Raw genomic sequence first — 14250 nt, forward strand, 5'->3', positions numbered from 1 at the left:
GGAGAGGAATTCACTTATTTGTTACTCACATGTGGCTCCCTCCCACGTACACTTCTCACTCAGGAGGAATTTACTTACGCTTTACTCACATGTGGCGAAACACCTAGCTCCCACTCACAAACGCTTCCCTCTCAGGAGGAATGCGCTTATGCGTTACTTGCACACGGTGAAGCATGTAGCTCCCGCCCAAGAATGCATCCCACTCCGGAGGAATACACTTATGCTAAACTCCTAGCTCCCACCCACTATTGCTTCCCACTCTGGAGGAATCCGCTTAAGCATTAATTACACATGGTGAAGCACCTGGCTTCCCACCCATGAACGCTTCCCAGTTGGGAAGAACTCACTTATGTTTTACATGCATGTGGCAAAGCGCCTTCGCTTCCAGCCCCTTGAGCACTCAGCGGGACACTCCTCTGTCCCAAGGCCCCTCACTTGGTGCAGGAAGAGTGGGCATCCCACACTCCGGGCAGAAGTGACCCGCAGCCGGCTGGTGCAAGTATTCATCCGCTGCACAGAATGTTGGAGGTGGCAGGTATTTATTACCCGTCCTTCTGGCCTGTTCAGGCTTTCAGATTCAGATTTCAGATTCCACTTGTCCGATCTCCATCAGAGCAGCAGCGTGGCTTAGTGGAAAGAACATGGGCTTTGGAGTCAGGGGTCGTGGGTTCAAATCCCAGCTCCGCCAATTGTCAGCTCCGTGACTTTGGGCAAGGCACTTCTCTGTGCCTCAGTTCCCTCATCTGTAAAATGGGGATGAAGACTGTGAGCCCTCCGTGGGACAACCTGATCAACTTGTAACCTCCCCAGTGCTTAGAACAGTGCATTGCACATAGTAAGCGCTTAATAAATGCCATTATTATTATTATTATTATTATTATTATTATTAGCACCCCCCGCCCTCCCTCCCCCACCACATCCCTTCCCCCTCACCTGCTCCTCCATACCTTATTTGAGGCAAGGGACATCTTCCACATTCCTGGCCTGGGTTGTCTGAGGGCTTCAATCTCGGGGGCCGTGCCCCACCTGAAGTTCTGAGTTCTGCTTTGCTAGCTTGGGCAGTCGCGTTCATTCATTCATTCATTCAATCGTATTGAGCGCTTACTGTGCGCAGAGCACTGTACTATGCACTTGGGAAGTATAAGTTGGCAACATATAGACACGGTCCCTACCCAACAATGGGCTCACAGTCTAGAATGGGGAGACAGACAACAAAACAAAACATGTAGACAGGTGTCAAGTCGTCAGAACAAATAGAATGAAAGCTAAATGCACATCATTAACAAAATAAATAGAATAGTAAATATGTACAATATGTCTCGTGATAGTGTTTTGTCCTTGAGATGGTGCCCTGGTTTACCATGGAACAGTTGCCTGTTACTCTTTCATAGCAGAAGAGCCTATTTGCTTTAAACCTTCTGCCTCTTATCCACTCTTTCTCCCGCTACTTCCACCTTACACTCTTCATTCTTTCAATCTAACCCCTTCACTGTATCTCTTCCACCTCCTCCACCACACACCTCATGCTCCTTCCTTCCCTCCTCCTGGAATTTCCACTCCCATCATTTTATTCCCATTTTACAGATGAGGGAACCAAGTCACAGAGAAATTAAGTGACTTGCCCAACATCACACACAGCTGGCAATTAGCAAAGCTAAGGATAGAACCCAGGTTTTTTGACTCTCAGGCCTGGGCCCTTTCCACTATGGTACTATTTCTTTTGTGAAGATATTATCTTCTTAGCGAGGATACTGAAATAAGTGCAGTATCTTCATCTTCAATAGAGAGAAACAAAGGTTCAAGGAAGAATCCTAGGAAGAACGATGACTAGAATTTAGCTCTCTAGATTCTTATTTCAGAGCTATAGCCTCTAACAGATATTAAGAAGTTTGTTAGTCACCCTCATTACTGCTAAGTGGGATCTTTCTTAATCTTGCCAATAGCAGAAGGGAAAACCCCGATTTAAGTTGAGTTACTTTTAACAATAATTGATACCCAGAATGGGATATGTGATTTGAAAATGGTTCAAGTGTGCAGAGATTGAAATAGTGATGCACAAATGAAACTCAACTCATGAATTTTTGTTTTTTTCATATTCTAGGTCAAGATTCTTGTCAATAAGCAGCCAGGTTTCAAATTTATCATCTTTTACAGACATTTCTGAATGTTTGAAGCCCCAGTTAGATAGAAAATACACCTATACGGAAGAACCTACCGTAAGTAGTTTTTCAAGGACTGACTAACTTGACTTCTGAGTAATTCTGCAGTTTATTCTGTGGAAATGATTTTAGGGAAAGGTCTCTTTATAACTAATATAAGGCAGTATCATTTCTTACTATCCTGACAAAAAGAAAATATGAAGAAAATGTTTTCCTGCTGCTTTCATTTTTCAGCTATTCACTACTCATGCTTCACTTGGTGGCATGTTAATTTCTGTTTCCAAAAATAGCCATGATCTCTGTTTTTGAGTGTTTCACTTGATGTACGCAGTAAGCCTTCGGTGTTTTTTAACCAAGTCTTTGATAGATGAAGAAAAATAGCATAACATATGATGCCATACTTTGGGGTTTTTCGGTTTCATAAAGTCAAAGGAGCTTTATTGCAAAAAATCATGCCACCGAGGTTAGATGAATTGAATTCTCTAAGTTCTACAAGTCATTTGCACATTCCTCAGGTGCCCTGCTGTTTTATGGAAGGTTTGTTCTGGAAACAAACTGAAACATTTTGGGCAAAAGTTTGCGCAGTTTTAATTAATTTTAGTTAAGCTGACAAGTTTTCTTTTCCTTCAGATACACACACACAATATATAATTAATCAATGCACATGTGCATATATATATATATATATATATTATATATATATATATATATATATATATATATGGATTGATTGTGAATACACAATCATCTTGGATTGAAGAAGGTAAGGAGAGGCAGTGATTTCCCCCTCTATACTTAATGCCTCCACTTCTCCCAATAGTGGCTTGTATTTCAGGAAACAGATAGCTGAGTTGATGGTTCAGATTTCCAGTTTTATGGTGCTAAAGAGTCACATCTTAACCTTGTCAAAAAGAAGCAGAACTGTCCTTTGTTGCCCGAGGGGTGCCAGTTTTGCTGGCAAAAGAACCCATTAACAAAGTTTTTAGGAGATGTCCCATGACCACATATATTGTGCAAGCCAAGACATTTTCTTGGAGGGATTATCTCAAAGGAGTCCCCTTTGGCTGTTTAATTTTAAGGGTCATTACCAAGAGGCCCTGAAGCCATTGTTTCCAAGCCTCCTGTTCCAGAAGGACAGTGGCTTTGAATGTGGTAGAAGAATGAGGCTTAAGAAGGTGGGTGTGGAGATTTGAGGGCCACCATCAGAGCTTTAAGGCCCTCCTGGAAGAAAAAAAGTTACATCATCATATCTGGAACAAAAATATGAGAGATTTGGGAGCCCTTCCCTTCTTCAACATAAAGTTTGCAATCAGATTGGTCCATAATAGAATCAAGGTGGCTGCTACAATTGGCTTCATAAACCGATTTTGTATGACAGTCTGATGCAAACATACTACATCAAATTACATCTGTGGTACAGAAATAAAGTATAATGGCCCAGAGGGAAAACAGCTAAGCAGATTTCATGAAACCCTGTTGATGCACACTTCCCGTCTAAAAAAAAATAATAAAACCGTAACATTTCTGGACGTATAATTTGGCTATATTCTTTGTCTAGGTTAAAGCAGATACAGACAGCAGTGCCTTGGGAGGATTTGAAATGGAAAGTTTGTTACAGTCTTTGTACGTGGAAAATAGAGCTGGATTCTTCTTCACACGCTTCTGTGAGCTGTCAGGGAACAAGGTAAAAAAAATTATCTAGTTTGTGATAATGTAGTCACATTTCATTAATGTGAAGTAATTTATGGGTGAATTCGTTTTGATGGCAAAACCCGCTCTAGTCCAGTCTACTCCAGGGATTGTGTGGAGTTTAATTTTTTTCCCATCTGTTTAAAGGGAGTTTTAAGTTTATGTTCATATGGCAAAGGTGCTGTAAACTAGAACATAGTGGTGATTTTGCCCCTTATAGACCACGGAGCTAAGTTTATAACTCTTGAGAATGTGAACTATTTAAAAATTCTGTCATCTAATACACTTTCTTTTCTGTTTAGTCCCTCACTGGATCTTTAATGTGCCGAATAAAGTCCACTTAGGAAGAGAAATATATTTCTAATGAATAATTGTATTCCTGCTAGATTATAAACTCCTCTTGCTAGATGTAGGCTCCTTGAGGAGTGTGTACTAACTCTGTTATACTCTTCCAAGTGCTTAGTTCAATGCTTTTCACAAGTAGGCGTCAGTATGGCTTAGCAGAAAGATCTCAGTCCTCGGAGTCAGAGGACCTGGGATCTAATCCCATCTCTGCCATTTGTCTGCTGTGTGACCATGGGCAAGTCATTTTAACCTCCCACTGCCTCGATTTTCTCTTTTATAAAATGGAATTCAATACTTGTTCTCCCTCCTAATTGGCTGTGAGCCCCATGTGGGGCAGGAGCTCTGACTGATCTGATCAGCTTGTATCTACCCAAGACTTAGTACAGTGCTTGGCACATTGTTCTTATAATGATTATCAAGTACTTTTGATTGATCTCTCTCCAGTGATCCCTTGCTCTCTTTCTGCAAATACACTCAAGTCTTCCCCATACTGAAAAAGCCCTCTTTTGACCCAAAGCCTCTTCCAGCTATTGCCCCGTTTCCCTGTTCACATTCTCATTTAAATGCAGGATGCCTTATTGAAGGCATATCTTCTCCAAGAGGCTTTCCCAGACTAAGCCCCACTTTCCCTCATCTCCCACTCCCTTCTGCATCGCCCTGACATGCTCCCTTTGTTCTTCCCCCACCCCAGCCCAACAGCACATATGTACATATTTGCCATTTTATTTACTTGTATTGATGTCTGTCCCCTCTGGCTCCAGACTGTAAGCTCATTGTGGGCAGGGACTGTCGTTGTTAATTGTTGTATTGTACTTTCCCAAGCACTTAGTACAGTGCTCTGCACACAGTAAGCACCCAATAAATATGAGTGAATGAATGAAAGAATGAATAAAAGAATGAATCTGATATACTTGTCACGGTCATTTTCTCTGTTTGACCCCCTGCAATGATGCTTTTGACCCCATCACTCCACCAAGCCTTCTCTAAGATCACTAGATCTTCCCAATAATAATAATAATAATAATAATAATAATAATAATAATAATAATGGCATTTGTTAAGCGCTTACTATGTGCAAAGCACTGTTCTAAGCGCTGGGGAGGTTACAAGGTGATTAGGTTGTCCCATGGGGGGCTCACAGTCTTAATCCCCATTTTACAAATGAGGTAACTGAGGCACAGAGAGGTTAAGTGACTTGCCCAAAGTCACACAGCTGACAATTGGCGGAGCCGGGATTTGAACCCATGACCTCTGACTCCAAAACCCGGGCTCTCTCCACTGAGCCACGCTGCTTCCCAGACTATAGTTAAGTCCAGAGGGTTGTACTCCATCCTGACCTTCCTCCACCCCTCAGTTGCTTTCTCAGTTACACCATGGACCACTCCTCTTTGAAATACTATTGTCTCAATTTCTCTGACCCAGTATTAATCAATCAGTGTATTCAGTGTACACTGTTTACAGAGCACTGTACTAAGCACTTGGGAAAGTACAGTAAAACAGAGTTGATAGAAATGATCCATGCCCTCAAGGAGCTTACAGTCTCCAGGGGGAAGACAGACACTGAAATAGATTAGGGATGGGGGAACTAGTAGAGTATACAAAAGTTTTTCAATTGTATTTATTGAGCGCTTACTGTGTACAGAACACTGTACTAAGCGCTTGGTACTAAGTGCTTCCTACTACTACTTAGACTGGTCCTTTTCAGTTTTGTCCCTTGTCACTTTTGCCTCTCATCGTCTTATTGCAATCATTCTGCACGGCTCTCTTCTCGGTCGCCTTACTCGCTTCTCATGGAGTTGGTAAAATTTGGTAGTCATCTATCTGCAGATGACTACCAAATCTATCACCGACCTCTCAACTGAACTACAATCCTGCATCTCCTCCGGCCTTCAGGGAATTGCAACTTAGATGTTCAGCTGGCACCATAAACTCAATATTTCTAAAACAGAAATATTCATTTTTTTCCCCCAAACCACATGTCATCATAACTCTCCCCTCTCTGTCAATAGCACCAGCCTCTACTCCTCTCTGTCTTTCAAATCTCATTGTCCATCTACTGCCAAATCATGCCAATTCTTTCTAAATAACACGCCAGATTCACTTCTTCCTCTACCCCAAACAGCTTCCCACACATATAGCGGTTAGATTAATGTATAATAATAATAATAATGATTGCATTTGTTAAGCGCTTACTATGTGCCAAGCACTGTTCTAAGCACTGAGGGGATACAAGGTGATCAGGTTGGCCCACGTGGGGCTCACAGTCATAATCCCCATTTTCCAGATGAGGTAACTGAAGCACAGAGAAGTTAAGTGGCTTGCCCAAGGTCACACAGCTAAGTGGCGGAGCTGGGATTTGAACCCATGACCTCTGACTCCCAAGCTCGGGTTATTTCCACTAAGCCATGCTGCTTCTCTATCAGCTTCCTCACTGCTCTCCTGCTTCAAGTCTCTCCCCTCTCCAATCTACACTACACACTGCTGCAAAAATTGTCTTTCTTGAAGTGTCACTTGGTCCACATCTCTCCTCTCCTGAAAACGTCACTAGGTCCACATTTCGCCTCCCCTCAAAACCCTTGAATGACCCTTCCTCTGCATCGAAAAAAACCTCACAATTAGTTCAAGGCTCCCCACCAAGTCTCTCTCTCTCCCCTTTGTCTATCTGCTGGACTGCTGGAGTCAGAGGTCATGGGTTCAAATCCCAGCTCCGCCAATTGTCAGCTGTGTGACTTTGGGCAAGTCACTTCATTTCTCTGTGCCTCAGTTACCTCATCTGTAAAATGGGGATGAAGACTGTGAGCCCCCCATGGGACAACCTGATCACCTTGTAACCTCCACAGCACTGAGAACAGTGCTTTTGCTTAATAGATGCCATTATTATTATTATTACTATTTTTATTATTATTATTACTATTATCTGCTCTCTTCATCCACTATTCCCTAATTCTTTCTCTTTATTTCACCCAGGCTAGCCTTCTAATGGAACCTCACTCTCACCTCTTCTGCCTCCGTCTCCTTGCTCGTGTCATTTCCCTTTTTTGGAACTCCCACCCTCCCAGATCCAACAGACTTCAGTTTTTCACACATTCTAAACCCTCCTAAAATCCCACCTCCTCCATCAAACCTTCCCCAGTGAGTTCCTTGCATACTAATTCATTTAAGTCCATCAGCCGTTTCTAGCACTTTTTTTATGGTATTTGTTAAATGCTTACAGTGTGCCAGGCACTGCACTAAGCGCTGGGGTAGATACTAGCTTTTCAGGTTAGACACATTCCCCGTCCCACATGGCAGGCTTAATCCCCATTTTGCAGATGAGGTAACCGAGGCACAGAGAAATTAAGTGGCTTGCACTAGGTCACACAGTATTTATAATGTGAATCGATTTATACTCAGCCTCAACTCTTTTTTATATGTGTTTATTCAATTGCACATTTAATTATTTGTCTGCTTTGTAAATAGTTTTACATCTGTTTCTCCCTTTATAGTGTAAGATCTTAGAGGGCAGGAAATGTGTTCCATGTCTGTAGTATAGTGCGCTGTATTTAATTGGCCCTCAGTGTGTGCTATTACAATTACTACTTCTGATAACTTTTAAAAACAAAAGTGATTTATTTTTGCATGCTTTCTTTGTAGAACCCTACCAAAATAATTCAGCTGAAAATGTTCAAATCCATTCACATTTAACCAAAATGAAATAACCAATGTTATTTCAAACATTTTGGAGAACTTTAACAGAAAACAAGGAAAACACTTGTAAAAATAGCACTCTTCAGGAAATGCTATACTTTCATCTCATAGAAATTAATATTCACTCCTTGTACTTTACTTTTCTTCCAACATGTTAAAAGATTCATTGGCATTTTTAAAGTTCAGGTTCTTGACTGCTACAGCTTCTTTGCATTAATGGTAAACCTTAAGAGTGCCATTATTTTCTGATCAGCTTTTGGAGTCTGCCTCTATGAGATTTACAATAAAGCTTAGTGCTGCTGAAGTGAAAAGCATTAGGATAGAATGGAATTTAAACATGATGTAAGTTCGCATGCGTGATATCAGAATGCATTGTGTTTTTGAATGCTTTCAGTTTTGACTTTCAGCCATGGAAATGTGGTTATTCTCCATATGTTCACCAGAATGCTATTTTAAAGGCCGATTATTCATCGTGTCCAAAAATATAGTGTTCCAATGACAATACCACTAAATATTTTGTCCTGTGGCCAGTACATGATAGAGGATTAAAAGCATCTTAAATTAAGCCTGATTTATGATGACCCCAAGGAGTTGAACGATTACTTGCATTGGAAATCAGTGCATTATAAAGCCTTGATAATTGGGAGGTTTCACTGTAATTTATGTATTTTTTTTCCATCTGTAGTTATGGAAGAACAGTGCGTACTTCTGGTTTGACCTGCAGGCTTATCATCAGCTTTTCTACCAAGAAACCCTACAGCCTTTTAAAGCATACAAGCAAGCCCAAGTAAGTAGTTAATTAAAAAGTAAATACTGCATTTTCAAGTGCGTGCAGTTTGAGAACATAGAAATGGGAAAGTCTGCCCACCTTGAAACAAAAGAAATCTGAGAATGCAGGCATAAAAACAGCTTTTAAATTGTTCCCATGGGATTATCATATTTAAATATTAAAAAATTATTTGCCCCATAAATTCTTAGAATTACGGGTTTAGTCCCTTGGTTTATTCATTCCACGGAGTTTATTGTTTTATTTGGTTTGCCTTCACTTTCCTCCTTTTCCAACGAGTGATTTCCATTGCCCCTCTTTCCTCCTTACCTCATCCCCGTACCTTTTCTGGTTCATGGCTGATGTTTTCCATGAGAAGCTTGGAATTGGTTTGTTAAAGAAGTTTAGAGTACGTGGCAGCTTAGGGCACAGGGCGTGGGTGATCTGAAGGGGGTAGAGGGGCTCTGAGTCATCAGGGAAAAATTGCTCCTGGGTCACCAGTCTGTTTACAGTCTTATTTTTATATTATATATTATGTATAATACATACGTATTATACATATTATATCAATATAATATATAATAATATATCATAGAATATATAAATTTAATATAATATAAATATAGTATTATAATATCATATATGAATATAAAAATTTATATATAATAATATATAATACATATTATATATATGTATTATAGTCTTATAATACAGTCTTATTTTTAGACTGTGAGCCCACTGTTGGGTAGGGACTGTCTCTATATGTTGCCAACTTGTACTCCCAAGCACTTAGTACAGTGCTCTGCACACAGTAAGCGCTCAATAAATACGATTGATTGATTGATTGATTTACCCAGCCCCTTGATCAGTATACTGAGGGGACCTGCTGCACACATCAATGTCTATCCTCAGGCTGAGTGTAGGTCTCCTCAGTTTTTTTGCTAACAGACAGACACTGGCCCACAAAACACAGAGGGGCAGCATGGCCTAGTAGAAAGAACCCGGCTCTTCTACTTACTGCTGTGTGACCTTGAAGAAGTCACTTCACTTCTCTGTGCCTCAGTTCCCTCGTCTGTAAAATGGGGATTCAGTATCTTTTCTCCCTCCTACTTAGACTGTGAGTACTGCATGGGACAGCGATTGTATCTGACCTGATTATCTTGTATCTTCCCCGGGGCTTGAAACAGTGCTTGACACATAGTGAGTGGTTAACAAATACCACAATTATTATTATTATTGGGAGGACCAGAGAACTTGGAAAGGAAGTCTCTTGGCCACCTGGAAGTTACTGAAGAGGGAAGAATTGAGTGTTTCATCATCATCAATCGTATTTCAAGGGCTAGGGGAAATTGGGGGTTGATTGGAAGTTAGGAGGCTGGGGGAGATGATGGTTTTTTTCTTTCTGGGGGAGAGTAGGATTCCAAAGACGTATTCTTATTTTTTTTAAATGGTATTTGTTAAGCACGTTGGGTAGGTACTGTATATGTTGTCAACTTGTACTTCCCAAGTGCTTAGTACAGTGCTCTGCACACAGTAAGCGCTCAATAAATACGATTGATTAATTGATCAGTCAAACACAGTTCTAAGCTCTGGGGTGGATACATGTTAATTAGGTTGGACAGAGTCCCTGTCCCACATGGGGCTCGTGGTCTAAGTAGGAGGTAGAACGGGAAAACTGAGGTACAGAGAAGAAAAGTGATTTCCCTGAGGTCACAGCCAGCAGTCGGCAGAGCTGGGATTAGAACCCAGGTGCTCTGACTCGCAGGCCTGTGCTCTTTCCGTTAGTCTGTGCGGCTTCTCTGCTCTTTTTTCTTTTGTCCAGGGGCCTCTGCTGCTACATAGTCTTTGAAGAGAAGTTCTCTAAACCACACACATTTTTAATGCAATGATAGCTGCCTGCCTGTACCCTTTATTCAAGAACCCCTGCAAATGTGCCCTTTTATTCGGGAATGACTTCAGTCTTCGGAACCGTTCTCTAGATCTAGATCATTGGTGTAGAGCTGAGCATAGTGGGTACCATTCATTCATTCATTCAGTCGTACTTATTGAGCGCTTACTGTGTGCAGAGCACTGTACTAAGTGCTTGGGGAAGTACACCACAACAATAAACAATGACATTTCCTACCCAAATGAACTTATAGTCTAGAGACTACAGTCTAGAGTATCACAGTACTCTTCAAGGAACCAGTTTGTTCACAGAAACCTTCATCACCCTGATTCTGGCATAAAAATCATAATAATAATGTTTTTTGTTAAGTGCCAGGCACTATACTAAGCCCTGGGGTGGATACAAGCAAATCGGGTTGGACAAAATCCCTGTCCCACATGGGGCTCACAGTCTCAATCCCCATTTTTACAGATGGGGATGAGGCACAGAGAAGTGAGGTGACTTCCCCAAGTCACACAGCAGACGAGTGGCAGAGCCGGGATTAGAACCCATAGTCTCCTGACTCCCGGGCCTGTGTGCTATCCACTATGGCATGCTGCTTCTCGTGTACACTCCTTTGTAGCTCAACTCATCTCTCAATCACCACTGGCTAGAAGTGGGATTTTTACAGAATTCACTGGTTTTATTTTAGGTGACCGGACCAGGGAAAGATATGTGGGAATGTTATTTTTAAAAAGACATTTCTGACTAAATGGACCTTGGTATTTGTTGCCAAGCTTCATTCTTTCATTCAGTCATTCCTTCAGTAATATTTATTGAGTGCTTACTGTGTGCTGGGCTCTGTACTAAGCACTTGGGAGAGTACAATATAACAATAAATGGACACATTCCCTGCCCACAATGACTTACAGTCTAGAGGGAGTTCTGATACTGTGCCATCACTGTTATCCTCCAAGAAAATTCCTCCTAGGTCCTACAGCAAGTAAATGAGAGAGTCAGGATAGAATCTGGGTTTCCCAGGACCATGTTAAGCTGGTGCTGGCTTTGCCTAGAATCTGTGGACTTGAGGAGATTGGAAAGGAGGAAAAAGAGAAATAGAAAAACAAGCAAGTTAAATGAATTATTTCAATTCATTCAGTCGTATTTATTGAGTGTTTACTGTGTGCAAAACTCTGTATTAAGCACTTGGGAGAGTACCATACAACAACAAATAGACACATTCCTGCCCACAGCGAGCTCGCCGTCTAGAAGGGGAGACAGATGTGAATATAAATAAATAAACAGATAAATAAATACATCAATAAATTACAGATATGTACATATATGCTGTGGGGATGGGAGGGAGGATGATGAAGGAGCAAAGAAGAGCTTAGTCAGGGAAGGCTTCTTGGAGGAGATCTACCTTCAATAAGGTTTTGATGTGGGGGAGAGGAATTATCTGTCTGATATGAGGAGGGAGGGAGCTCCAAGCCAGAAGTAGGATGTGGACAAGAGGTTGGTGGCAAGATAGATGAGATGGAGGTGCAGTGAGAAGGTTAGCATTAGAGGAACAAATGAATGCCTTTAGATTTATGTCATAACTCCACTGTCAAGCCCTTGCTTTGGATGTCCTAAGTCATCCTATCAAGTAAAGCTGACACTAGCTAAATGTCAGAATAAATTTATCAATGCCATTATTAATTCCCCTTTAAGCTCGCTGTGGCCAGAGAACATGTCTGCTTATCCTGTTGTATAATAATCTCCCAAGCACTTAGTAGAGTGCTCTGCTCATAGTAAATGCTAAATAAATACAATTGATTGATTGATCGTTATACTTTCTCAAGCATGTAGTGCAGTTCTCTGCACATAGTTAGCTCTTAGTAAATACGATTGATTCATATATCTATATTCTGTAGTCATATATATATGACTACAGAATATCTGCTTGAAAAAGATGATGGGGGAATTCACCTACTTTGAGATTTTCAAGATCCATTTATTTCACTGCATTATTTGCAGAACTTATTCTCCCACTTGAGAGAAAAATAGCTAAGGCTGTTCAAAACAATATGAAAACCTGTCACTCAAATTAAATTCTTTCCCCAGGGTCTCCCGGCGGAGAACTTTTTCCCAGGGTTTTGCTTTCATTCTCCTTTCTGCATAGAGAAGGCATGTTGTGGTTGTAAGGTGATGGCTTGAAAAACATAAAGTATATGAGGTGGGATGATATCTACTTACCTATCCAAGGGTTAACTGCTAAAGTGAAAGAGAGTGTGGACTGAGGAGGCCATTTAAATCTAAAAAGAAATGTGTGATTCAGTTTGTGCCAGAATTCAAATGTTCTTTCTTTTATTTTCTATTTTTTTATGGTATTTGTTAAGCGCTTATTATCAAGACACTGTGCTGTGCACTAGGGTAGACACAAGCTAATAAGGTAGGAAACAGTTCATGTCCCACATAATAATAATAATAATAATAATAATAATAAAATTGTGGTAATTGTTAAGCACTTACTATGTGCTAGGCACTGTACTAAGTACTGGGATTGATACAAGCTAATGAAGTTGGACACAGTCCCTATCCTACATGGGGCTCACAGTCTTACTCCTCATTTTACAGATGAGGTAACAGAGGGTCAGAAAATAATAATAATTTGCCCAGGGTCACCCAGCAGACAAGTGACAGCTAGGATTAGACCCCATGTTCCTTCTGACTCTCGGCCCATGCTGTAATACAATGGGCCAAGCTGTTTCACATCCCTTTAATTATCTGTACCCTTTTTTCCATTTCATTATTTAATTGTATTTCATTTATTTTGTTAGTATGTTTGGTTTTGTTCTCTGTCTCCCCCTTTTAGACTGTGAGCCCACTGTTGGGTAGGGACTGTCTCTATATGTTGCCAACTTGTACTTCCCAAGCGCTTAGTACAGTGCTTTGCACGCAGTAAGCGCTCAATAAATACGATTGATTGATTGATTGATTGTTTTTCCCTTTCATTGTCATTTGATGAAATAACTGTGTTCCTGCTTTTCTCATTTGCATTGCTTTTCTCATTTGCATGGCTTTTCTAGCTAACTTTTCTATACATAGCATCAAATTTTGTGCTTAGAGCTCCAACTAAAATACATGTGGGTGGATTTGTCATTCCTCGATTTGCAGATCTGTGATACCTGTGGTTCATCTGAAATTAAACTTTTCAAGTGTGATTAACCACTGAGTGGATTTAAATCAACTTATGTCTGGAGGTCCTTCTGTAGCACTGCTGGTACCTGTGATTGTACTGCCTGCATCTGGTAGAGAAGCAGTGTGGCCTAGTGGTAAGAGCACAGATCTGGAGTCAGAAGGACCTGGGTTCTAATCCTGGCTCCACCACCTGTCTGCTGTGTGACCTTGGGCAAGTCACCTCACTTTTCTGTGCCTCAGTTTCCTCATCTGAAAAGTGGAGATTAAGACTGAGCCTTATGTGGGACAGGGACTGTGTCCAATCTTGTATCTACCCTAATGCTTAGAAGAGGGCCTGGAACATAGTAAATGCTTAACAAATATGATGATGATGATGATGATGATGATGATTATTAATTCCACTCTGGGTTGGCTCCAGTTGGCTCCAGAACTAATCAGTGTTGAACCTGTACTTTGTGCAGAGCACTGTGCCACGTGTTTGGGAAAATACACTAGAATTAGTAGACCTGTTTTTGGCCCTTAAAGATCTCTTCAGTGGGTTCTGAAAACTGTCG

At 40.9% G+C, this 14250-nt stretch overlaps 1 protein-coding gene across 3 annotated transcripts in view; it reads left to right on the forward strand.

The window, feature by feature from the left end:
- The window catches only part of RGS22 (regulator of G protein signaling 22), a 142651-nt gene that overhangs the window by 54933 nt on the left and 73468 nt on the right, over positions 1-14250 (forward strand). For all 3 annotated transcript variants that reach the window (XM_038745205.1, XM_038745204.1, XM_038745202.1), the window contains 3 exons: positions 2102-2216; positions 3718-3843; positions 8566-8667. In XM_038745205.1, coding sequence (XP_038601133.1) covers positions 2102-2216; positions 3718-3843; positions 8566-8667 — 343 coding nt within the window. The remainder of the gene's footprint in view (positions 1-2101; positions 2217-3717; positions 3844-8565; positions 8668-14250) is intronic.

This window comes from Tachyglossus aculeatus, chromosome 4 (genome assembly GCF_015852505.1).
Source record: "Tachyglossus aculeatus isolate mTacAcu1 chromosome 4, mTacAcu1.pri, whole genome shotgun sequence".
NCBI lineage: Eukaryota > Metazoa > Chordata > Mammalia > Monotremata > Tachyglossidae > Tachyglossus > Tachyglossus aculeatus.